General features: G+C 36.6%; 2 protein-coding genes across 2 annotated transcripts; one reads left to right on the forward strand and one right to left on the reverse strand.

Annotated features, from left to right (window-relative positions):
• The first annotated feature begins 332 nt into the window (after positions 1–332).
• LOC124160435 lies at positions 333–5905 on the forward strand. Its single transcript, XM_046536288.1, has 4 exons — positions 333–631; positions 838–1034; positions 1189–1405; positions 5230–5905. The coding sequence occupies exons 1-4, from the start codon at positions 504–506 to the stop codon at positions 5903–5905; spliced, it is 1218 nt and encodes a 405-aa protein (XP_046392244.1). The 5' UTR covers positions 333–503.
• On the reverse strand, positions 5131–10364 carry LOC124160260. Its single transcript, XM_046536073.1, has 2 exons — positions 9407–10364; positions 5131–8417 (listed from the first exon to the last, which is right to left on the reverse strand). The coding sequence occupies exons 1-2, from the start codon at positions 9713–9715 to the stop codon at positions 7329–7331; spliced, it is 1398 nt and encodes a 465-aa protein (XP_046392029.1). The 5' UTR covers positions 9716–10364; the 3' UTR covers positions 5131–7328.
• Between the last annotated feature and the right edge of the window lie 11620 nt (positions 10365–21984).

Below are 21984 nucleotides of genomic sequence, written 5' to 3' on the forward strand. Positions count from 1 at the left end.
TCCACTGTTTTTTCGTAAATCTAATTCAAAGAAATGGTATTCAAATTTCCATCTTGTGTTGGGAAATATGTGATTTCGAATAACTAAATTTTATTTTTATCAAAAACCTGAAGGATACCACAATGGGAAGCCAGATTTGTGGAGAAAACATTTCAGATAAAATTATACATGAATGGGCCAGTTGCATAAAATTTGTTATGTATCAGATTTACATCGTTTCCCTTCATTTTTTTCCGTAGAATACGAAAATGTTGATATTAAAATCGAAAAATTAATATTAAAGCTAAATATTAGCCTTAAAATATGTAAAAAAAAATTAAGGCGTCTGATTGGCTGATGGCCCTGATGACGTAGAACCACTTGAAAATATCGTGAAAAACCCCCGTAACACTCGATCTCCGCTATCTTTATAATATATCTGCTCGCTGTGGCCAGTTGCGTTGTTTAGTAGTCGATTACTAATAAACACATATTATCCGAGGTGTTTATTCTCCTACCAAGAAATGATTCCAGGATTTTCCAAAGGACAATCAGACAATCTACCAGCTATTGACGCTGTAATGGTAGCGGAGTTCATGAGCCAGAACTCGAATTTTGTGGGAGCAGAAATACGTGGCATGAAAACGGCAAGGTTGGTTTTTTTCTCATAATCATACGAAGCTAATACGTGATGTGGTGAAATAACCATCATTTACACGTATATTTAAACTGTACATTGGCTTACACTATCTGCGTGTTGCACTTATTTAGAAGCAGGATTCATGTTGCATTTTTAATCTTTTACTTGCTTAATTTTATTTGTGTCAATTGAAAATGTGAAATTAACTTATTTTATAGAGCCGGAAGAGAATCTTACGGCGATAATGCCCTGGGCTATGTCCAAGTAAGAAGAGAAGGAGCTATGTGCACAGTCAAGGCAAAGGTAACACCTGAGCACAAACTCAGGGGCAGCGGTTACAAAGTTAAAGCTGTAATTAATGAGGACGAGGATAAGGTTTTAGCCGTAGAATGTGAAGACTGTGCAGCATCTACTGGTGAGCATTCATGTGATATAGTAACAGTCGTTATTCAAATATACAGCTCAAATTACTTTTTTAACACGACGAAATATTATGAACGTTTAATCATGATGCCCCGTTGAAATTGGGTATCACAGACGAAATACATCATAGCATTTTATATTTTTAGGAGGATGTAAACATGCTGTGGCCTTGTTATTTTGGTTACATCGAAGGAGTGAGGAACCTGCGAAAACATCGACAGAATGTTATTGGAAGAAGTCTAGGCTCTCCTCCATTGGAACTGGAAAAAAGTTTATAACTGCAGATGAGATGGGGAGAGCGCCGGTAGCTTTGAATGTTTCAGAGGAAGACAGAGAGTTATTTGTGAAATCTGTACCCAGACGGCACAGAACCCTCCGTATCTAATTCGTATGTACATAGTACCCATTGACTAAGGGGATACTGTGCTGCTCCGTCGCTTTTCGTCAATGGATACATACCATTCGCGGCCTGTCGACGAAGCGCGTACGCAGCATGTGAATGCCCGCTACTAAGCACGTACGATTGGATACATAGCGCGCAGGAACACGGCACTCAGGCTAATCTCAATCGATTAGGTCGAAATTAGTTATATCGTAACTCGCACGATCGAAAAATGTATCGAACGCAACACAATCGATAACTACCGACCGTAGCGAGAACCTTGATACGAATGAATTGTAAGTTCTCAATAGGTAAATAACACCATATCATGAATTCTAATTACCATGAAAGACTCACGACCGACAAAGTTTTTGTCGGTTGTGAGTTTTTCATGGTAATTAGAATTCATGATATAGTATTATTTACCCATTGAGAACTTACAAAACTTACTCGGCCACTTAAATAACTCTGCGAAAAATGAGATTCTCACGGCTAATTCACGCACCACCAGCATCCAGCATTGTTAAGTGGCTCGTACTTACTTGGAAACCTTGAGATGTTAATGAGAGTAAATTCTTATTAATTTTGACACTAAATAAGACATCACATAGCCCACGAGCATTAAAAAGCTTACCCTAAAGCCTGACGAAATAAAATTTTTAAATAAAAACTGCCGATGAAACAGGATTGCTGACACATCTGCTATTAGTATGATCGAATTCATCAAAATGCAAGCAAAAATTAACGTATAGTTCAGTCTCAGCTACTAAAACTTACCCATATCAGGCGCTAAAGTATTTGAAAAATTATTTGGGATGAGTAAAAGTCTCTAGGTCACTGCAGTAAATGTATCAACCTATTAAAAATATGAAAGTCCTGCCAAATCACACACTCTTAGATCACACCTCCGATTTTATACTTACTTTGCATGAAGTCACCACCGCAAGAAATTTTAAAGAGGCAGGAAAGAAAAAACCCACAGAAATACAATACATATATTATGTATTTTCTATTGTCAACCACAATAATATTTCCAATTTTCTCTTCTATCCCACATCTAATTTAGCGAAACAATTACTCTTATTCTCTTTCGAATAGAAAATTATTTAAAAGAGGACTGGTCGATACATACAAACTATCGTCAATACTTTCTCCGATGAACGTCCACTATCACTGCACCAACTTGCACAAATCAAATCCACATCCACAAATATGTCACTTCTGCCACAATGTCTGTCTTCTTGGCGACAGGTAACAGTGAAGCAATCCCAGTGAGAAATGGATCATCGAATCTACGTCGATTCGACGTCGAAGTACTCATCGATAAAACGTCGATGGTAACACATCGATCGATGTCTATATGGTCCGAAAATCGACGTGTTTTCGACGTCGAAGCCATCGACGTGTTTTCGACGTCGACGCCATCGACGTATTTTCGACGTCGACGCCATCGACGTATTTTCGACGTCGACGCCATCGACGAGTTTTCTATGTCGACGAGATATCGTCTTTTTACCTGCGATTCCTACTAATAATTACGGAAATATACATCTTTTCGGCTAATAAAGAGCATCTATTGCTGCGCCAACGACGTATTTCAATCGAGCACGTAAAGTCTAAACAAACGAAGGCTGAAATAAATTTATAATGGTGATTTGTAATCTTAAGTCCTTCGTATTCATCTTCAATAATAATCAGAAATCCTTGAGAAAAAATGTGAGGTGTTGACATCTATGACGTGAGTATAAAGGTATCGAAATGAGGTAAACGTAGTCACAAAGCCAAGCTTGTGCATATCGCATACCACGCAGGAAAGAAGTAAGAACTTGGACGCAAATAGAAGGTCCGGCGTATGTGGCAAATGTGTGAAAATGGAAATCTTGAACACATTCAATAGGGGAAGCTAATCCTACCTGTCATACAGTGGTCCAAAAGCAGACCGATTCCGAAGTATGAAAGACGTAGCGAAGCTTGTCTTTACTAAGCGACGGAATGGCATGCCTTTTTCGATGATTAATACGAATCCAAAAGCTCATTAAGTTTCAGAAGGATTTTAAATACCAATAACAGGATTTAGAGCTAGCAAAGTTTGTCGCGCAAAATAAATGCGACAATAAATTTTCTATACGGCGCCGAATGTCTCTGTTCCGAGTTTACTGCGAAGAACTAACCAATTTTTAACTAACTAACAGCTTGACTGAACCAGACTGAACCAACTGCTATACGCAATCGAACTTCAACGGTCAAGTTACAGAATTAAAAGGAATCAAAGATTGTTCTCGGAGATTAAAACTAATGTTTATGGATAAATAAAATAATTATTTAATTTTATATTTCTTATTTAAGACACATATGTTGTAATAGCGTCTCACCGTTATTTTTAAGACATTAAAACTACATCACTAAGTCCTCCCCTCAGCCAATCAACACGCTGACCCCGCTGACCAATGAGAATAACACGTCGAAAAATCGTCGATTGAACAAATAAAATCGACGTCGACCACATATCGATCTATAGACGTCGAATCGACGAAGATTCGACGTAGATTCGATGATCCATTTCTCACTGGGAATGGTACCTTCCTCCAATCTGGGCACCTTCCATTCAGCAAGAATTTTCTCCTCGTCTTCTCGTCCAAGGCCACAGATTACTTTCTGATATCACAATGGTGCAATGTGAAGCTCACACACCTAAAATTAATAAATAATAAAATACCATGTAACTTATTAGGTCAAATCATTTCCAATTTTTGGTATTTCTGCATGAGAAATCAAATTACTAGGCTCGTAAATATAGTAAATATTTGTATGCCTGATATTTTTATTGTTTTAAACTATAGCATAAGATAATTTGAAATGATGAAAGCCGACGTGTAATACACCATAGGGCAAGCTAAGAAGCAATATTCGATCCTATAAACTTGGCAGCTTATTCCTAGTTTCTCCTTTAACCACACGTTTACCGTATGAAATGATACAAAAAAGACAACTAAAATGCAAGAATTTTCAAAAGAATTGCTGCTACAATATTTTGAATCACCATTTTTAGTACTGAATAGCCACTTCTGACTTAAAATTACATCCAAATAATTACAGCGAGGTAGAGTACATACCTAACAGTTTTTCGTAGGGGTGAAATGTTTTCTTCTTATCGCCCAAATGCACTTCTTCTTCAACTCAGGATCTTTTGGAGAGCTAAAAACTTGAACCATATGTCCCGGAGTTTCCATTACATCCCGACAATACACACACGAAAGGCATTTATAACAAAAATATCTCACAAACACGTTTCTGAAGCCCAGTGAATGAAATTAAAGAATAAGGGAAACTTCCACATTACCAGACACTCTATTCTTCACTAACTTAACCACAAAAATCCCTGAAATGTAGTGAGACGTGACGTAAACGACGCGATCTCCAACGGCTTGTGAAGGCATGTGATCTTTCTAGGAGGATAGGGCACGATGGCACCAGATGGCACCACCCGCGAAAGAAAATAGTCCCAGACCGAATACAGTTTTATCGATGAGATACAATTTTATCGATGCATATGAATTTGCCAGTCCTCTTGCATCTTTTTTCGTCATTAAAGGAAATAAAGAAACAAAACCTTCTAAGTAACTTCCTAAGCGCGATTTTTGTATCTTGATTGTCCACCCTCGTATTTAGGTACGAAAACTTCCTGTGCCGTCTGGGTAGTAGACTCTCTCAAATTGAGCCACCCAAGCTCACAAATAGTGAGGTCTCATGAGAGTCATGGTGAGAGCCTCTCCCTGCACTCGTTGTTGATAGGGTTTCATTATAGTGTGAACTCACGAAGGGCAGATGATTTTGTGGACTACTGCAGTCACAATGTCACAGACAGAGATATTATTGCAGCAGAGAAGGACACTGAACAGCAAGGTAGTTCAGAAATGTGGCACTCATTAAGATATGGGAGAATAACTGCTTCTAAGTTACATGAAGCTGCCCACTGCCACACCAAGGATGGTGTGCTGGTTGAAACCATTTTAGGGGCATATAGAATAGATGATAATTTGGCCATGTCTCGAGGAAGGAACTTAGAAGTTGCTATAAAAAATGTTGTGGAGAGCAAATTAGGCGTGAAAATCTCTGACTGTGGGCTCTTTTTAAGGGGAGATTATCCTGTTTTGGGCGCATCACCTGATGGCATTGATGAAAACAATGTATTTGAGTTCAAGTGCCCTATTAGCTTGAGTAGCTATGCAAAATATATTGTTCAATGCAATGGTTCATTCTTCCCTGCAAAACAGCATTTTGCCCAAATGCAGCTACAAATGCTGATGACTGGTAGGAGGAAGGGGTATTTTTGTGTTGCTAGACCTGACTTCGAGGATAGCCAGGAGGTCGAAATAGTGTCTGTTGACTATGATCAGCATAAATGCATGGCATTGATTAATAATGCAATGAAGTTTTGGAAGGAAAATATATTTCCTGTAATGTACAATTCTTTATTTTGATTACTTACATACTTGATACTTGTGTTACTGTTGGTTTTATAAAGAGGAATATTAACAAATTTCTTATGTTTCCTTGTATTATTTGTCTATACCAATGCTTGGAAGAGAGCTATGACAGTGAAGTAGTGATTATGGAGTAGGACAAACGGAAATCCTAATCTTACTGCCTAAAGCAATGAAGTGGAAGAGAACATATATGAATTTTCTATTATGTCTCCCTATCTATATTGAACTCCCCATTACTGCCATCAAGAATTACATTCAATGCATTGCCCCACTGTCTGCCAACTAAATCAGTTCATTTACATTAGAAAGATATTTTATGAGTACTTTAAATCTATAATTTTTCTTCTACTCCTAAAATAGGTTGCCAATGTGACTGCAATAATTGTTGGACCTAGTCAGAGGCATTTTCAAACGGGTTTCAAAAGATAATTTTGATTTTCCTTTGACCTATCTAAAGCTTTCGATTACACTTACTATGAAATTTTATTTCTTAAGCTCAAGAGTATGGTTTCAAATGAAAGTCTCTACACTGTATTATATGTCTTCTCTCTCTTAAGTAAGAATTGTAAAATATTCTCCATTTGTTGGTAACTCTCTTTTTCCCCCACCACTGAAAATTAAAAGTGCTGACCCTCAAGGTCTTAATCTTGGTACAATTCCTAACAATTTAAGACTCATTTAATGATCAATCAAAGTATACCTCAACCTGCCAACCCATACTGTTTTCAGGAGATAATTCATGCCTTTGGTATTGGTGAATATCATTGGAATAAGAGGGTACATCATATATGTCATAGGGATGTTCATGTGGTGTGCAACTAACTGACTCCAAATACAGTTGAAGTAGTTAATACACAAATTATTATCAAAAATTGTTCTCCTTCATCAAGCCTATTACAAGGAAAAGACAGCAATTCAAGAAACCCTCAACTAACATAAAATTCTGAGACTTTCATCTTAACGACAATCCAGAATGGTCACACCATGTAGATAATACCATAGGGGTTAAGGCCATATATATCTTCATTGTCACTGTAAAGAATTCAAAGCTTACGGTGACACCTTAAAAATGCATCATAATGTGTACAATATGGATATGAATCTGAATTATTCATAAAATATTTCATAGAATAATAGCAGTCATGGTGCTGCTGCTTACTTCACGCCATTGATTTGTTTAGTTGAAGGAAGGAAATAGTCAAATATGCAGCTGCAGTGGGAAGCATTTTGTATGTTTTAGGCAAGACATCATAAGGTATAACAACTGAACTTTGTAACAATGCTACAAGATACAAAAATATACAATAAGAATAAATTGAAAAAAGACATATCAAAGGTATCTGTAAGGATAATGCGCTATCAGTGAAGGTAGCCAAAGACAGAAGTATTTTGATGATCAGAGCACATTTCAATGACATTACACAATTCTTCCTTGACAGTTTATGATGCCACATGTCACAGCAACAACCATATCTGTTTTGCTGATGGCATTGTGAGATATGCAAGCATGGGGCACAAGATACCTGAATTCCCTTAATCTGCTAATAACTCGCTCCACATGTATTCTCAAAGCAGCAATTTGCTTTGTCTCCCTCACCTGCATGGAGTTTAGCACCTCACCTGAGGCAACACTAGGGGGTCTTACCAGCTGGCAACCTTTCTTTGTCAGTAATCCATCTATGTGCTTGAACCCCCTATCTGCCATGACTGATACCCCTGATGGGAGAACTTCAAGGAACCCACAATCCTCAACTATGGCTGCATCACTGGCACGACCTCCATAACCTTTTGATACAAAATTAACTAGGCCATCTGGAGTACATGAAACTAAGTACTTTAGTGTATTACACTTTTTGTACTCGGACCATGTAAGGGCCTGAGACAAAGGATTCGATGGCTTTTCAATCTCTACTTCAAAACAATCAATTATTGATTCCACCTTGGCATATCTAGCCCGAAATGGAATGGGGAGATTCATTTTTATATCAAATGAGGAAGGCCAAATAATAAGTCCTCTCAAGTAACTATAAATTAGGGGCAGAATCTTTGCAAATATGCGACTGGCCTGACTCTTGCTAATGCCAAAGTCATGCCCGAGGACTTCAAATTGTTCATTTAGTCTTATTTTCTTTAGAGTCAACACGATTTCTCCCTCTTTACATTTAGTGAATTCACACAACTTTTCAATTACTGTGTATGAATCCACTGGTAGACCTATATAAAGTCTAGGATAAGCTTTTATCCTTTTGATGATGGCTGATGATACATCCATCACACCACCCAATGGAAATGAATCAAGGATATCTTCTTCCCCAAATTCATACGAGTCATCTGAAGGGGCTTGCATTTCTTCTTCAGAAGATGATGATGCCTCAGCACTGAGCTCCATGTCTTCCACTGCCTTCTTTGGTTGCTTAGGCAACTTCAGAGGTGACGTACTGTTAGATACTGTTCTCGGAGAACATTGAACACCCTTGCTTCTCACATTTTTTAACATTGTGTTAACCTAAAGTAAATGAAAATTCAAAGATGGATTAGTACTTGATATAGTCTAATTTAAAGAATATAACATGCATCCATTTATTTATCCCCAAATTGATGACATCCGTCACTAAATCCCCAAATTAAAATCTTCCATCTTGCACATACAATGGTGGTTATGTATAGTCATGTATAAAAATTCCCTAAAAACAAACAGTGGATAAGAGAACTAATAGGATGCTGCTGCAAACTTTACTGCAAGTCAAAAACCCAAGGAACAATTTCTAGCGGAACTAGTCAAAACCATATCATGCACTGTGATATGATTTCGGAAGCTAAGGAAATCTTCTCATCATTCCTACACCAGAGTTTGTCTATCATTCAATATTTACAATTATTTCTCTACATATTCACCTTATACATTAACTATGGCAAATTGTTCCTGAGAAAATAAAAAAATTGAAGGGAGGATTCTTGAAATTTATGAATCCCACTGCAATTTATGAATTCCACTGAAAATATTATCACCTCTCTCAATTTACAAATTCTGTTATTAATAGTGGGTACAATCTTATTTCAATACTGTTCAGAGTTTTTTTCTACTGATGAACAACTATTAAATGCAGCACCACTCTTAGCCAAAGCAAGGGCTATTATTGCTTTACCTTTCAAGGCCTCACTCAATTTAATACTAGTTTTCATACCGTTGGATCACGCTTGGATTAAGCTTTTTTAGACTCCCTTCAAGCATAGAGTAAGTATATTATTATTAAAGTCTCCTGCTGTATTTCCTCAGATACTTTGTTGGACTGTGACCCTGACCATTCCCCCAAAAACATAAACATTAAACCCTCCAAGGATGTTGATTTAGCTACTTACAAAATCCTAATTTATCATTACAAAAACAGTGATTATGTAATTTCTGTATTTAAATATGACAGCTTATTCTGGTTCTTGTAAATGAACATGCAAAAGTGCCAGCTCGTAAATAATAATAATTATTAATCTAAGTACCTGCACGGAAATATTTTTTGAGCAGTTCTCTTCTTTACTGTTCTCGCCACAGCTTATTCCAGGTGTATCCTCAGGAGTATTTGGCAATGGAAGAGGATATTCCGTCGATCCAAGGCTTTCATTCAGGCATTCATTGACCCGTTCCATTTCCTGACACTCTTCCATGGCATCGGCCACTAAACTTATTCGCTGCCTCTTCACAGTTGCAGCTCGCTGGGGCCTGATATGGCTTCTCTCTCTATCTTTCTGACAACTGAAAATGTGCGGAATGACTCCCTTTTTCAGATAGAGTTTTGAGACCATTCCCATTCTATACTCAAGTATATTTTCGACGTCATCAGTGACCTATTTAAAAGAAAATTTTCGTAAATGAAATGCATATTAACAGAAAGCAACGTCTATGTTATCAAGAAAAATGCACCTCCCATTTCTGCCGGCGAATGTCTTATAAGAAAAGACGCAAAAGACAATTGCGATATAGCATACTTATCTTAACACTGGTACTCACATTGAAGTGGTCTTCGCAGCAAGAGAAAGTGGTTTTCGGTCCGAGCATTTTATCTCTTCGTGCCGCCGTGAACCACTTCTTACGCAGTTCGGGATCCGTAGGACCATTAAAAAATAATTTTTCTGGGTTCCTATTAGTCGTACTCTGGCAGTGCGGGACGAAACAGTATCTATAAGACTTGCTGGATTGAGCCATACTTCTCGTAGGCACCAAAAAACTATGTAGAATGGATGAATTTCCAACATTTCCAACGTTACACCAGAACTCAAACGTATTGCTGTCCTCCGTCGAGTGGTGTTTCGTCACATCCGGTTGGCGGGAGAAGTGGCCCGTTTGAAATGACTTTCAAAAATCGAATTTTTGAGCGCTGATTACTTAATAACGGCGCATTGAAAAAATACCTGGACTATTTTGTCACATCTCAATTTGATCATATTTTCATATACCAAAGTAAAAAAAAATCATGCAACTGGCCCAATGGGAGAGTCTATAGAGATCGACAACGAAGATAACTTGATTGAGCGCAGATTTTATTTAAACCCTAAATTTGAGTTCAATTTCAAAACCGACGATAAATATTTAAATGTTCAGCAATACAAAACCTCTAGTAAATATCAAAGATTATATTGCATTTTCTAAATAACTGACATTATGTAAACCATTATCTCAATCAGTCCTTAAAGTACTTAAGAATTTCCTTTCAATATAGGTTAAGAGCAAACTAGATAAATTTACGACAGAAATAAAACTCAAGGGAAAATAAAAAATTTTGGGCTTCATAAATATCAATTACGGATAAATTTTGGTAATAAAAGATTCATTCTGGAATGCTAAAATTTTCATTAGCTTCAGCACAAAAGGGTTTCATAAAGACATGCCAGATCCAGTAATATACCCTAAAACATGCATCTATAATACAATTCTTACATGCGCTAATTCTTTAATCAATCTTTACATTTAAGAAAAGAAACATAAATAAGTAATTATAAATAATAAATATCATCAACTTCAACTAAGGTTTATTTTCTCCTTAATGAGCAGAAAAAATTTCTTTAAAAACAAAAAGATACTATTTTTGGCCGTAATTATGTTTTTCATGAGAAAAAAGCTATATTTTTGCATATCAATCGACGAAATCCACCAAGAAATTAAATTAGTATCATATGAATTCCATTCCTTCACTGTGATAGTTGAAAGCAAGGATGAGTATATCCACACATTGCCTGATAAATCAAAAAGTTCCTCGCTGCTACGATGAAGTGTGAAGTTTCAACATGGAGTGAGTTAAAATAGGGCATTTCAATGACTGTGTTTTTGTTACTTTTGAGCGTGAAAAGTCAAGCAATTTAATAAAAGTGAACAGTGAACAAAAAAGCTTTGAAAGGCAACAAAAAGGAGAATGTGTACATAAATGGAACTGAATAAACGAAATACTCGCTCCACGAAAACAGACACGTGCGTAATATGCGAGGGTATAAAGTGCACTTACAAGCTGGAATTGGAATCAATTACTCTCGCTTGCTCGAAGCAAACTCTTCGAGAGAGAGGACATAAAAATACAGGCAATGACTCATTATTCCCAGCATACATCAGAAGTGGCAAGAACGGTGATGACATTTCGCTGGGAGAGAATCCCACATTTGAATAAAGTGGGAGAAGTTGCGCAACAATGCGGGGCTGGAATAGGTTGGCGATGGCAAGGTCATCATGGAAACTCACAAAGGACGAGAAACGAGGACATCTACCGAGATATAATGCAATATCAGGGAAACGAGAAGGAGGATGGGTATGAAAAAGTTATAATTTTCATTTTAGCTCATATCTTTAGTTGAAATACCACCTAAATGAATCTACATCAAGAGCATAAAAATACTTTTGCTCCAAAAATACTGAAATCTAGAGTATGCTGAATTTTATAAAATTAATACAGCGGATGAACTCATTTTCATAATTTCTTAATAATAATAATAAAATAAGAAAAAATCAACAAAACTAGAAATATAAGTATTACAATGCCTTGGCAGAAAGACAGTTTCTCTATTCAATCTACGTAGGACAGCCCGGTGTGACATCAATTTTTTCGTAATGAGGGGATTTTTTCAATGAATTTTCTTTTTTTTTAGGCATTAACTTAGGAAATTTTAGACACTGTGTTCTCAAAAAGAAGTACTTATATCAAGTTAAATTTTTATGCATTCAGTTGTTAGCCTATATGTGCTTTTAATAAAAAGAAATTTTAGCCCCAAGTCTGTCGCGTAACCTTGCGGTTTTTTCTCTTGATTCAAGTACCTTCCGATACATAAGTTTCTTTGTTACCAGGCGAAATAAAAATTAAATCGGTTAGTTTACGAACACGTTAACATGCCACGCATATTTGGCAATGAGGGAAAACAGGTTTTCTAGATTCAGACCACAAACATTCACCTTGTGATTTGATAATCGTCATCGCGAATGAAGCATGAATTAGATATGTATTGCATTCCCTTCAACTCAATTAGTTAGGATCATGGGAATCCTCGTAATGAGAACTTCCTCACTTTTGAATTTTCTTTTGGGTATAGCCGCGTGAATCACATTGACTATCAGTTTTCTTCGTCACCAAACACTTTCCATTGCATATATTTGGTTTCGAAGCATCATGAACACCGAGCCTACCTTCAGCTGTAAATTATGCGGCGGCACATTCAAAAAATTTAAACATTCAGATGGATAATTGGTGACTTCGTATTCGTTTGCTATACAGACAATAAATTTAGCGAATACAGGCTGCCAACGATTTTATTCTGAATAACGAATTTTAAGTCATCCATATCTTCGTTCTTAGCCTTCATAGTTTTTCGCTCACTCAAAAATATATGAATTTAGTGGTTATAAATCATGTTCAGAAACACTTTTTGATAAGCTCAACTTTCAATGACACGAAATTGCAAAAATTCTGAGGTGATGAAATCAATCTGTTCGATTTGTTGACAGGAGCACAGCCATTACCGATAGTCAACAATTGCTTGGAGATTTTTTACACACAAGGAAGTGACGTCTTTGTTGATGACTTAATTCGAGCTGGTCCAAGCTCGAATTCAATGATTTTAATATTACTTTAATATTATGTAACTATTAAAATTTTCTTAATATTGTTACGAATCTCAGACATTAAATTGGTAAAAACATAAAAACAAATTATCTTTTGCCGACCAAGTTGAAGCTCTTGCAGTGTTAACAACTCCTAAAAATATACCCCTAACATCAAGATCAATTTTTCTTAAACTTTTACTATTTGTTAATGTTTATTTGGTTATCCGGGGCTACGAATCTAAAAAACCAAATATCATCATAATCGGTACAGCCGTTTCTGAGTTATAAATGGTGTAACTAGCACTATTTATGACTTCGTTTTATATGCATAATTAACTCTATAATAAATCACTAACAATCGATGCGTAACTAAAATTCAGTCTCCATTGAATCATTCTCATATGCACGAATTACGAGTAAGGTATTCAACAGTACATCAGTAGAAAACATTCTCTCATATATATCAAGGTACTAACAATAAGATAAATGAAATGTTCAAGACGATGCTTCTTGTATGGAGAGATAATAGTTATCCCGACATTATCGAAATACTGAGAAATAAGCAAAAATAAATACAAAAAGTATTCCCATACACAAGGATGGGTAATTTTGATCAACAACCCTAAGAGGGGTTTGACAAAGGTCTCCATTTAAATCTCCTGACAGCTAACATTCCAGACCTGCGTATTCATTTTCTTTCACAACCTTCTTAAGCAATATAATATATTTCATTCGAGGTATTTCTTTTCCGTTCTTGCCATCTACTTCTCCCACGATTGTCTTCACCAAGCCATCATGTCTCAAGATATGGCCTATAAGATGGTTCCGTCTTCTAATCAAGGTTTTCGAAAGGCTTCTTTTCTCTCCTACTCTTCTTAGGACTTCCTTATTCTCATTTCTTACCCAGTCGATCCATGTGATCCCGAACATTCTTCTGAAGCGCTACCTTTTGATTCCTCCGCGGCTATCACTGTCCATGCCTCACTTCCGTAGAAAAGCATACTCCAAATGTAAGTTCTAATAAACTGTTTCCTTAATTCTATGTTTGAATTTCCCGCTGAAAGTAACTATCTTTGGGTGGAACGCTCTCTTCACCTAGGCTGTTCTGCTGATAATTTATTTCTTGCTTCTTTAGTCAGTATGCTTCCTAAACAAAAGAATTCATCCACCACTAATAGCTTTATTCAAGTGCTTGCAAGAGAAGATAAATACACACTTCAACTTAAATTTGAGGATATTATGAAGAGTACAAGTATAACTGTATAGTAAGGAAGAAATAATGAACAACATGATTGGAAGAACATTTAAATGTTAGGATAGATTAGAGGAAAGTTAGAATGAAATTTAAATGATAGGAATGGAGAAATTTTAAAGCTATACATAGCCCAAATAGATGATAGACTGGGGAAATGAACAGAGTTTAAATTACTGGAGATAGCTATAAAATAGACACCTCGCTAATCTGTGGTTGAATATTTTAGTACGCATGCCGTAAGGTTAGTTATATATTTAGGGAAATACACATAGCAACTAACCACTCACGTTTAAAATCAAACTCAGAATACGATGATAAAAGAGTACTTATAAGATGGTAAAACCGAAAAGGGTAGGATTATATTAGGGGAAAACGGAATGCAGAACAGAATTTATGGAGCATTGGTCGGCATTAAGCAATTTACGATCGCAGATGATTTCAAAACCCCTCCGTGAAGATGGAGTTCAAAACACTTCCTGTTTTAAGCGTGGATGGCGATGAATAAAAACTATTGTAGCTCAACTAAATCAAATGGAGTATACTAAATGCACCCTGAATACTGGCAGCTATGGGAGTATTCTCATGGGCTTCTCTCGTGGGATGGGCGAGAAGTATTCCCTCATCCGGAATCATTGAATCATACCAGTCGTTAATCCTCAATAGGTACCCAGTGATGGAGTTATTGCATTGACTATCACTTGGAGAATAACCCGCCGTATTAAGGGGGGATAAGGTGGATTGCTCTCGAAGCCGCATTAGCACGTCACTTGAGTGAAGAGCGAGCAAGCACCGCAGCGAGATGGATGATCTGCGCCTGGCCACCCAACCACCCGCACTACATATATATACGCCTACTGCTTATGCTTATTAACCAACACTCTTGCAATGCGGAGCGGTATAGCTCCCAGGATTCCTACATGACAGACGCTTGGCAAGCACGATATAGCGAGGTATTTCCAACACGCATACAATCTGATGTGGTTTTGTGACGTGGGTGAAAGAATGAACGCAAACTAACGAACAAAATTAAAAACATTCAGTTATCAAAACGCCTCTTCCTCAACCAGTTACCCAAAAATTAAAACAAAAAAATAATGGATGGGCAACGTAAACAATAAATTAATGACAAATTGGTAAGTAGACATAAGCCCGGATTTGCATCTATAGCTAGACTCAAGTGAATTTAACACATGTGCCCTCTCTCGGGATTAAATCACAATTGACGAAGTATATAGAGTCCATTAGAATCCAATGCACCTCACGAGGGATTTAAATTTCGAAATTGATTCTCACCGAATTAAAAATTACTCCCTGATTACTATTTAATTAAATCATATTCAGACAACAAACCTATAAGACATGAGCATGGTGAAGAATGGATAAGCTAAATGGACGGAAAGGAAGAGTAAAGAATGGTTGCAGAGGACAGGAAACTACTTATATATCTGATTCGGAGGTGACGAATGCTTCGGAAGGAGCGCGTGCTAAGCCAGGAAGAGAGTGGGGGGAAGCATGCAACTAAACAGGGAATATGCAGACACCATGCCTTACTTAAAATAGGTCGAGTATATTTATGACAACTTTCAGTGCAGCTATGATTCCAAATGCTCAGTCTGCAACTTTTAGTAGGCAGTGCATGACTGCAATGACATAAGTGTAAGCGTGAGTCTGCCAGACATAAATTTAAAGCTTACCACATAAAGCATACTTAGAGCATATAACCAACAGTTTGATACTTCAATTCCTCGAATAGCTGATATTTCAGAGAAAAATTTTTATTCCTCTACAGTAAATTTGTTACTATTCAAACGTATTTAGCCGGTAATTTAATCATAAGACATTTTAATCTATCGTTTACATTAACAATAGGTCATTTTTATTTCAGTACTGTCAGTTAAATATTTTAGCATAAAACGTTTAAAATTTACTTAAGTAAGGACAACGTACACAATATTACTTTTGTCTAGCTTCATAGATTATAAACCCATATATCATTAGCGGTTGTAACATTTTTGACTGCTATCAATAGATATTAAATTATATAGTAAACTGCAGAATTATTAAAGGTCCTCATTCAAAACCGCTCATGACCGGAAACCATTAACAGATTTCTCCACGCTTGCAACCAGCAAGAACCAAGGACAGTATATTAATGAATAACAGCCCTAAGTCTACGTTTACCAACGCTTAATTTTCATCCATAAATTAAACCAACAGCATTTATAATTTATTGATGCAATTAGTTCCTTTGTGCGTAAAAGACTTTCGCCCAGATACAGATACTACATTTAATGTTGAAGTTGTGAGTTACATTATGAATACGGCAGCGCAGAAGCATTTTATAGCCCAGACCATGTTCTTAAAATTTGCAACAGTCCCATTTTGCTAGAGTAACCCCGTTGAAATATGAGAATCATCCTCACGTACACTTTTACAATTTTTCATACATTTACGAGAGATGACTTTTTTCATTATTCCTAGAAATGAATATTTTTTATAAAAAGCTTCTTTCATAAAAACACTTCCTTTTGATTCAGACAAACCGGAATTAGTCATATATATATGATCCTTATTCAGAGTTCGAGCCAGTGAGCTGCAATAAAAGCCACGCAGGATGGCAGTAACGAAAAAAATGTATTCATTACGCGAGTAATAAAAACATTAACTGAAAAGAGAGTATCCCGAGATGCATCTCAACAAGCGTATCTCAAAAGAAAAGACTCTAATACGCCATATTACTGATATAAAATCTCTTCCGAAAGAAATGCAGCAGCAAGTAATGTTCACGGAACCTGTGCTCTTAATTCAAAGAAGTAAGACAAAGGAGAATGTTTATGTGAATAGCTTCAACACTGCTTGCATCACAAAATGAGAACTTAATACATGCAAAAAACAAATGGAACAAGAAAAAAACAAGTTCTCCTTCTAACTCGGACAAGAGGGCTTAATTTTTATCCGTACACACTAACGCCATCCACACGGAAAATAGAAAACTCAGAAATCAACGTATGTGTTTCTCAAAGGAGTCAAGGAGGTATCCAGGGATGATGGTGAGAAAAAAAATTCATGCTTAGAAAGTACAGAGAGAGAGAGGGGGGGAGGTAGGGAGCTGCTAGAGAAATACTAGAGGACTAAGAGTACCAAGCACTTCTCGGCTCACTCATCACGCTTCTTGTACTTTTCATTAACTCATAGAAAACACAATCGTGACAACCTCTTCATCTGTTTGGAGTACACAATTACCTTCATACAAATTTCTACAGTACCAAATTCCTACTCTATCTCTACTAAACGAATTCTATATTCTTATACTATTTTTTTAAAATCCTATATCATTTATACATACTGACTTCCAATTTCATTTTACTACACCTTGTTGAATGGTTAAAATACATTCGTTTTTAAGAAAATGTAAATTAATTACCAAATTAATGCAATTAATTGCTATTATTTTATAGATTCATAGGCCAACATGGTAATATTTCAACTTTTTTTATTCTAATGTTTACAAAAATGAAATCGATAGTTCACACCCTATATTTTCGATTCCTGTTTGGATGTTGAAGATAAGATCATGAACTGATTATCACGTAATACACGAGGAGTCAGGTCGAGCGAATTGAAATTACTTTTGCACTCTTCAGCCGTTTTCGCAGTTCTTTGTGATTGCCCGTAAAATCCTGGTAAATAAGGTCGTCAAGCAGTTTATACACTGTGTCATTTTATCTTTAACCCAAAAGCTACACATTAACATCCAAATTTAGGTAGCTCTAAATCACACACAAGATATACGTAAGTAACGGCTTCACCAAAAGACAAAAATCCGAAGATTGATTAAATGCAGCTCTCTACTCCACCTTATTATCTGCTAACATTAATACATTTACGTAATTCTTCTCTTATACGTTCTAAATAGCTCGAAGATATAGAGACATAATTATATCCCAAATTAAAGGGTAAATTCTAAAAATAATAATAATTTTTATAGTTGGACGAGCGAGATATTGTGTAATGGCCAAAAATATTACGATTTTTTTTCTATTGCGAGTTTTATTATACCAGCAGGTAGACTGCAAGTCATACATATGATTCACTATTCCACTGGAACATGAGATCTTAGCAACTAGGGAACACAGGACCCTGAGATCTCGGGTGCAAGGGGTTCTCAAAAACCTTCGTTATGTTCGCTGGGTGGCTTCATTCCATCTTCCCCATTTTCGGGAATATTAACCAGCTATGGGAATAGCCAAGAATCTACCACGGACTACAAGCGTATTTGTTTTATTTGGAAAAAAATGAAAAAATACTGTGGCCCATTTTTCTCGAAAAAAACTTTGAAACATTTACCTACAATGGTGAATATACTCAGGTAAATTTTAGATCATCTTTCTCCTGAGAGAGAGAGAGGGTGATCTGACTCTTCAAATATCAAAAAACAATCTTTGTGAGCAATCAAATATTTTTTGTAGTTTTAACAAAATGTTATAGTTATTTGAATAAAATTTATACTATATTATACGTGAAAGATTTTGTAATAACACGATTTATATGCTGGCAAGAGGAAAAATTCTTTTAGGATTATCTCATTTGTGGATCACTAACTCAACTTAAAATATGGGCGCTTTAGTTCAGGAAAAACATAACTTATGCAATTGGCCAAAAATGATATAATAAAATTATATCCCTAAAATTAGACGGACATACGTTTAAAGAGAATATTTAGCTTTTTTAAATGAAATAAGAGCAGTCGAATAGGGTGAAGGACTTGTAAATCCATAGCCATTCATTATCCCAACTCTAACCAAAGATACCAAAGAACCGCTGGTGGTAAAAAAATGTGTGATCCCTACTCCGTTAGAATCTATTATAAGACCGCAAAACTCTTCCCTTCGAAGATTCCGAATTTCGATCATCCACCAAACACTTTAAAAGGGGATGCGGAGACAAATAAAGCAAACAGAGCCAAATGGACCGCAACGCAGAATGCCTTCCTTCAACGTGGCCGGATAGTATTTTTTTATCCGAGCTTTGCAATTGCGACCGTGAATAAAAACGGAAGCTTCGAATACATGAAAATGTCCAACGGCTACTCAAACCTCTTGATAATGGAAGAATTTCCTAAAATATTTCATAGCTGAAACTTTTAAATTAGGTATGTCCCCCATGGATTCAGAACAGGCACGAAATAGTCGCACGAGATCACATTAATTTAACAGTCACACGCAATGAACTTCAAAACTTAAGCAAGTACTACAATAAATGAGGCTTCGGAATGAGCAAATTTACGCTCAGCTCAACATTTGGCATGGATGCTCAAGCACGTTGCTAAAAATCCCTGGCACACTAATAGCCCTGATTTATAAACATCCTGTTATAGTTAACTGATGGCTTTAATCGCTCTATTTATAAGAAGTTGGAACTTTATAAAATAAATACCGTAATGTAAAACATAGGATCCCGAGTATCAAAGGTATTAGCGAATATAAAAAGAGAAACAGGGATGCCGACTTACAAAAAATATTGGGGGGGCTCAAACCGGGGATCTTGCCCCGGGAAATGTTTTAAAAGTAGTGATTTTTAAGCTTTTAAGCATTTTAAAAGAGTCATACGATCAACATTAAAACCTTGATAACTCGAATCTCGATATTTGCACACTCCGGGGAAAATCGACAAGCCTGACACATTTTTTCCTCACTCCCGTAACGAATTTTTGAGGTGACTTGGGCCCCCTCAGGCCCCACGGAGTCGGCGCCACTGAAGAGAAAGAATATTTAAAAAGCAGTAATTCAACAAAAACAATCTAAGCACAGAGTGTTGGAGCACATCATAATTGATATTGTGGGTGGGTGCAGGGGGGGGGGAGTCAAAAGAGGAATGAAGCATTGGGACGTTCCGCTCATATTCGGTATATGCATCTTCAAGTCGAATGATTCCATTTACTCACGGGGGAAGTTGGATTGAGATTGCTTTGTGAGAGAGTGCGTGGCTCCCCCAACCTCCATTCATAAACGTCCTCCGCCCTCCTTAGCTCTCCCACGAACTCATTGCAATCTCTTGCCAATTTTCCGGTCGAACGGCGAATTTTAATATAAGAGCAAAAAAAGACGCCGGAATCGCAGTCCATTGATATCAGCAACTTTTATGCTCCATCGAGCGTTTACAGGGAGGCAGGGAAGAGAAGATATTCGATGAAGAAATTAAGAAAGGGTGAAATTAGACGGAAAGCGATGCTCAACAGTGGTGAACTATGAAAGGGAAACCGGATCAAAGCGCAGATGCCTTTGGTTGCTCGGTTCCTTGCACAAACATCCGTTCCTGAATTGCGTCTGCGTCATTGATTTCGAAAGTCTATCGATTAGGCGTAATAGAGAAAGGTGTAGGAAGAAAGGATAATAGATCGTAGGAAAATATATTGGATTACAAGAAGAGAGTTGAAAGGCTATAAGACATTGGCTGAGCCAATAAACTCTTACGAGCTAAATTCCCAAAATGGCTCATTCAAAATTATGTCAAAAGAAAAATGAAAGCGACGCATAGATTATTATCATGAGTGTAATGATATCCTTCGAAAAACATGAACATATTATTCCCAGGCTCAAGAATTTAATCTTTGACAACTGATAGATGATTATTTATAAATCGGATGAAATAAAATAGTGATAGTGAGATAATAAAGGATTACAATTTTTAATCGTTTAATATAATTAATTAATCGAATTTGGAAAAAAGTATTTTATGCGTTGTACCATTTAGGTATTATCTATTTCAAATATTCTTCCTTTTTCACGCTGGCAATTAATAACAGGTCCAACTGGTGTGATGACGAGAAAAGACTATGGCATCACCAAATATCACACCGCTTAATCGGTAGAATGACATTATAAAAGTCTACACTTCGTAGTAGGGATATTTCTTATGAAATAAGCATCCATTCCATCTTGAAATATACATATATTTCGAATATTCAGGAGCCTCCCATTTAATTACGTTTATTAATCTTACGTTCATTTAATTACCTTAATTAACTTGGAAAACACTAATTAAATCCTAAGGTGAACATCGCAATCAGTTAAGATACTGGACACCAAAAAAAGGGCAAATAAATCGATAAAAAATAAAAATACTGCTGAGAAGCCTCAGAGATGAAAGTGAGGTCGATCTTTCTCTAAACCTTTCACGGGTGCCGAGCATCCAACCAACACGGTTTCACTAATTTTATGATAAAATACGGAAGAGGAGAATATGGTAAATGAAACGTAGACGGAGCGGTGTATCGGTATGAACAAGGAATTGGATTGTTGCTCAAATCAAGGAGGTTCGAGCAAGCCATGGCCATAAGTCATAAGCCATAAGTCATAAGCCATAAGTCAGTTTCATTAATGCGTAGTGTATACTGTGCTAAGAATGTGGCATTAAGACTAGTCACAAGAAGACCAAGGTAACGCCATTTTTTAAGCTTTTGGATCAAGGAACCTAAGGTTAAACATATAGGTAGATGGACAAAATTTGGATTAGGTCGAGCAATTCAACTACTTGGGCAGCGCATTAAAGTAAAAGGTACACAATAGTAGGCATATAAGGAAGAGAGCACCTTTAGCAGAGGAGATGTTAATGAAAAGGAAACAGCTAATGAGACGATCGCAATGCAAGAGAAAATACTAGTGCAGAGTCAGAACTGGGAGTGTAGTGCTTAAGAGTGGACTCAAGGAAGGGAGACGGGAACAGGCTGGAGGCTTTCGCGGT

Source organism: Ischnura elegans, chromosome 6 (genome assembly GCF_921293095.1).
Source record: "Ischnura elegans chromosome 6, ioIscEleg1.1, whole genome shotgun sequence".
Lineage (NCBI taxonomy): Eukaryota > Metazoa > Arthropoda > Insecta > Odonata > Coenagrionidae > Ischnura > Ischnura elegans.

Bases quoted from the DNA above. Each gene is read 5' to 3' on its own strand.
- LOC124160435 (XM_046536288.1), top strand. From the start codon at position 504: ATGATTCCAGGATTTTCCAAAGGACAATCAGACAATCTACCAGCTATT. The intron at 632-837 runs GTTGGTTTTTTT...CTTATTTTATAG, and splicing joins CGTGGCATGAAAACGGCAAG to AGCCGGAAGAGAATCTTACG. The intron at 1,035-1,188 runs GTGAGCATTCAT...TTATATTTTTAG, and splicing joins AGACTGTGCAGCATCTACTG to GAGGATGTAAACATGCTGTG.
- LOC124160260 (XM_046536073.1), bottom strand. From the start codon at position 9,715: ATGGGAATGGTCTCAAAACTCTATCTGAAAAAGGGAGTCATTCCGCAC. The intron at 8,418-9,406 runs GTACTTAGATTA...CATTTACTTTAG, and splicing joins CAAAAAATATTTCCGTGCAG to GTTAACACAATGTTAAAAAA.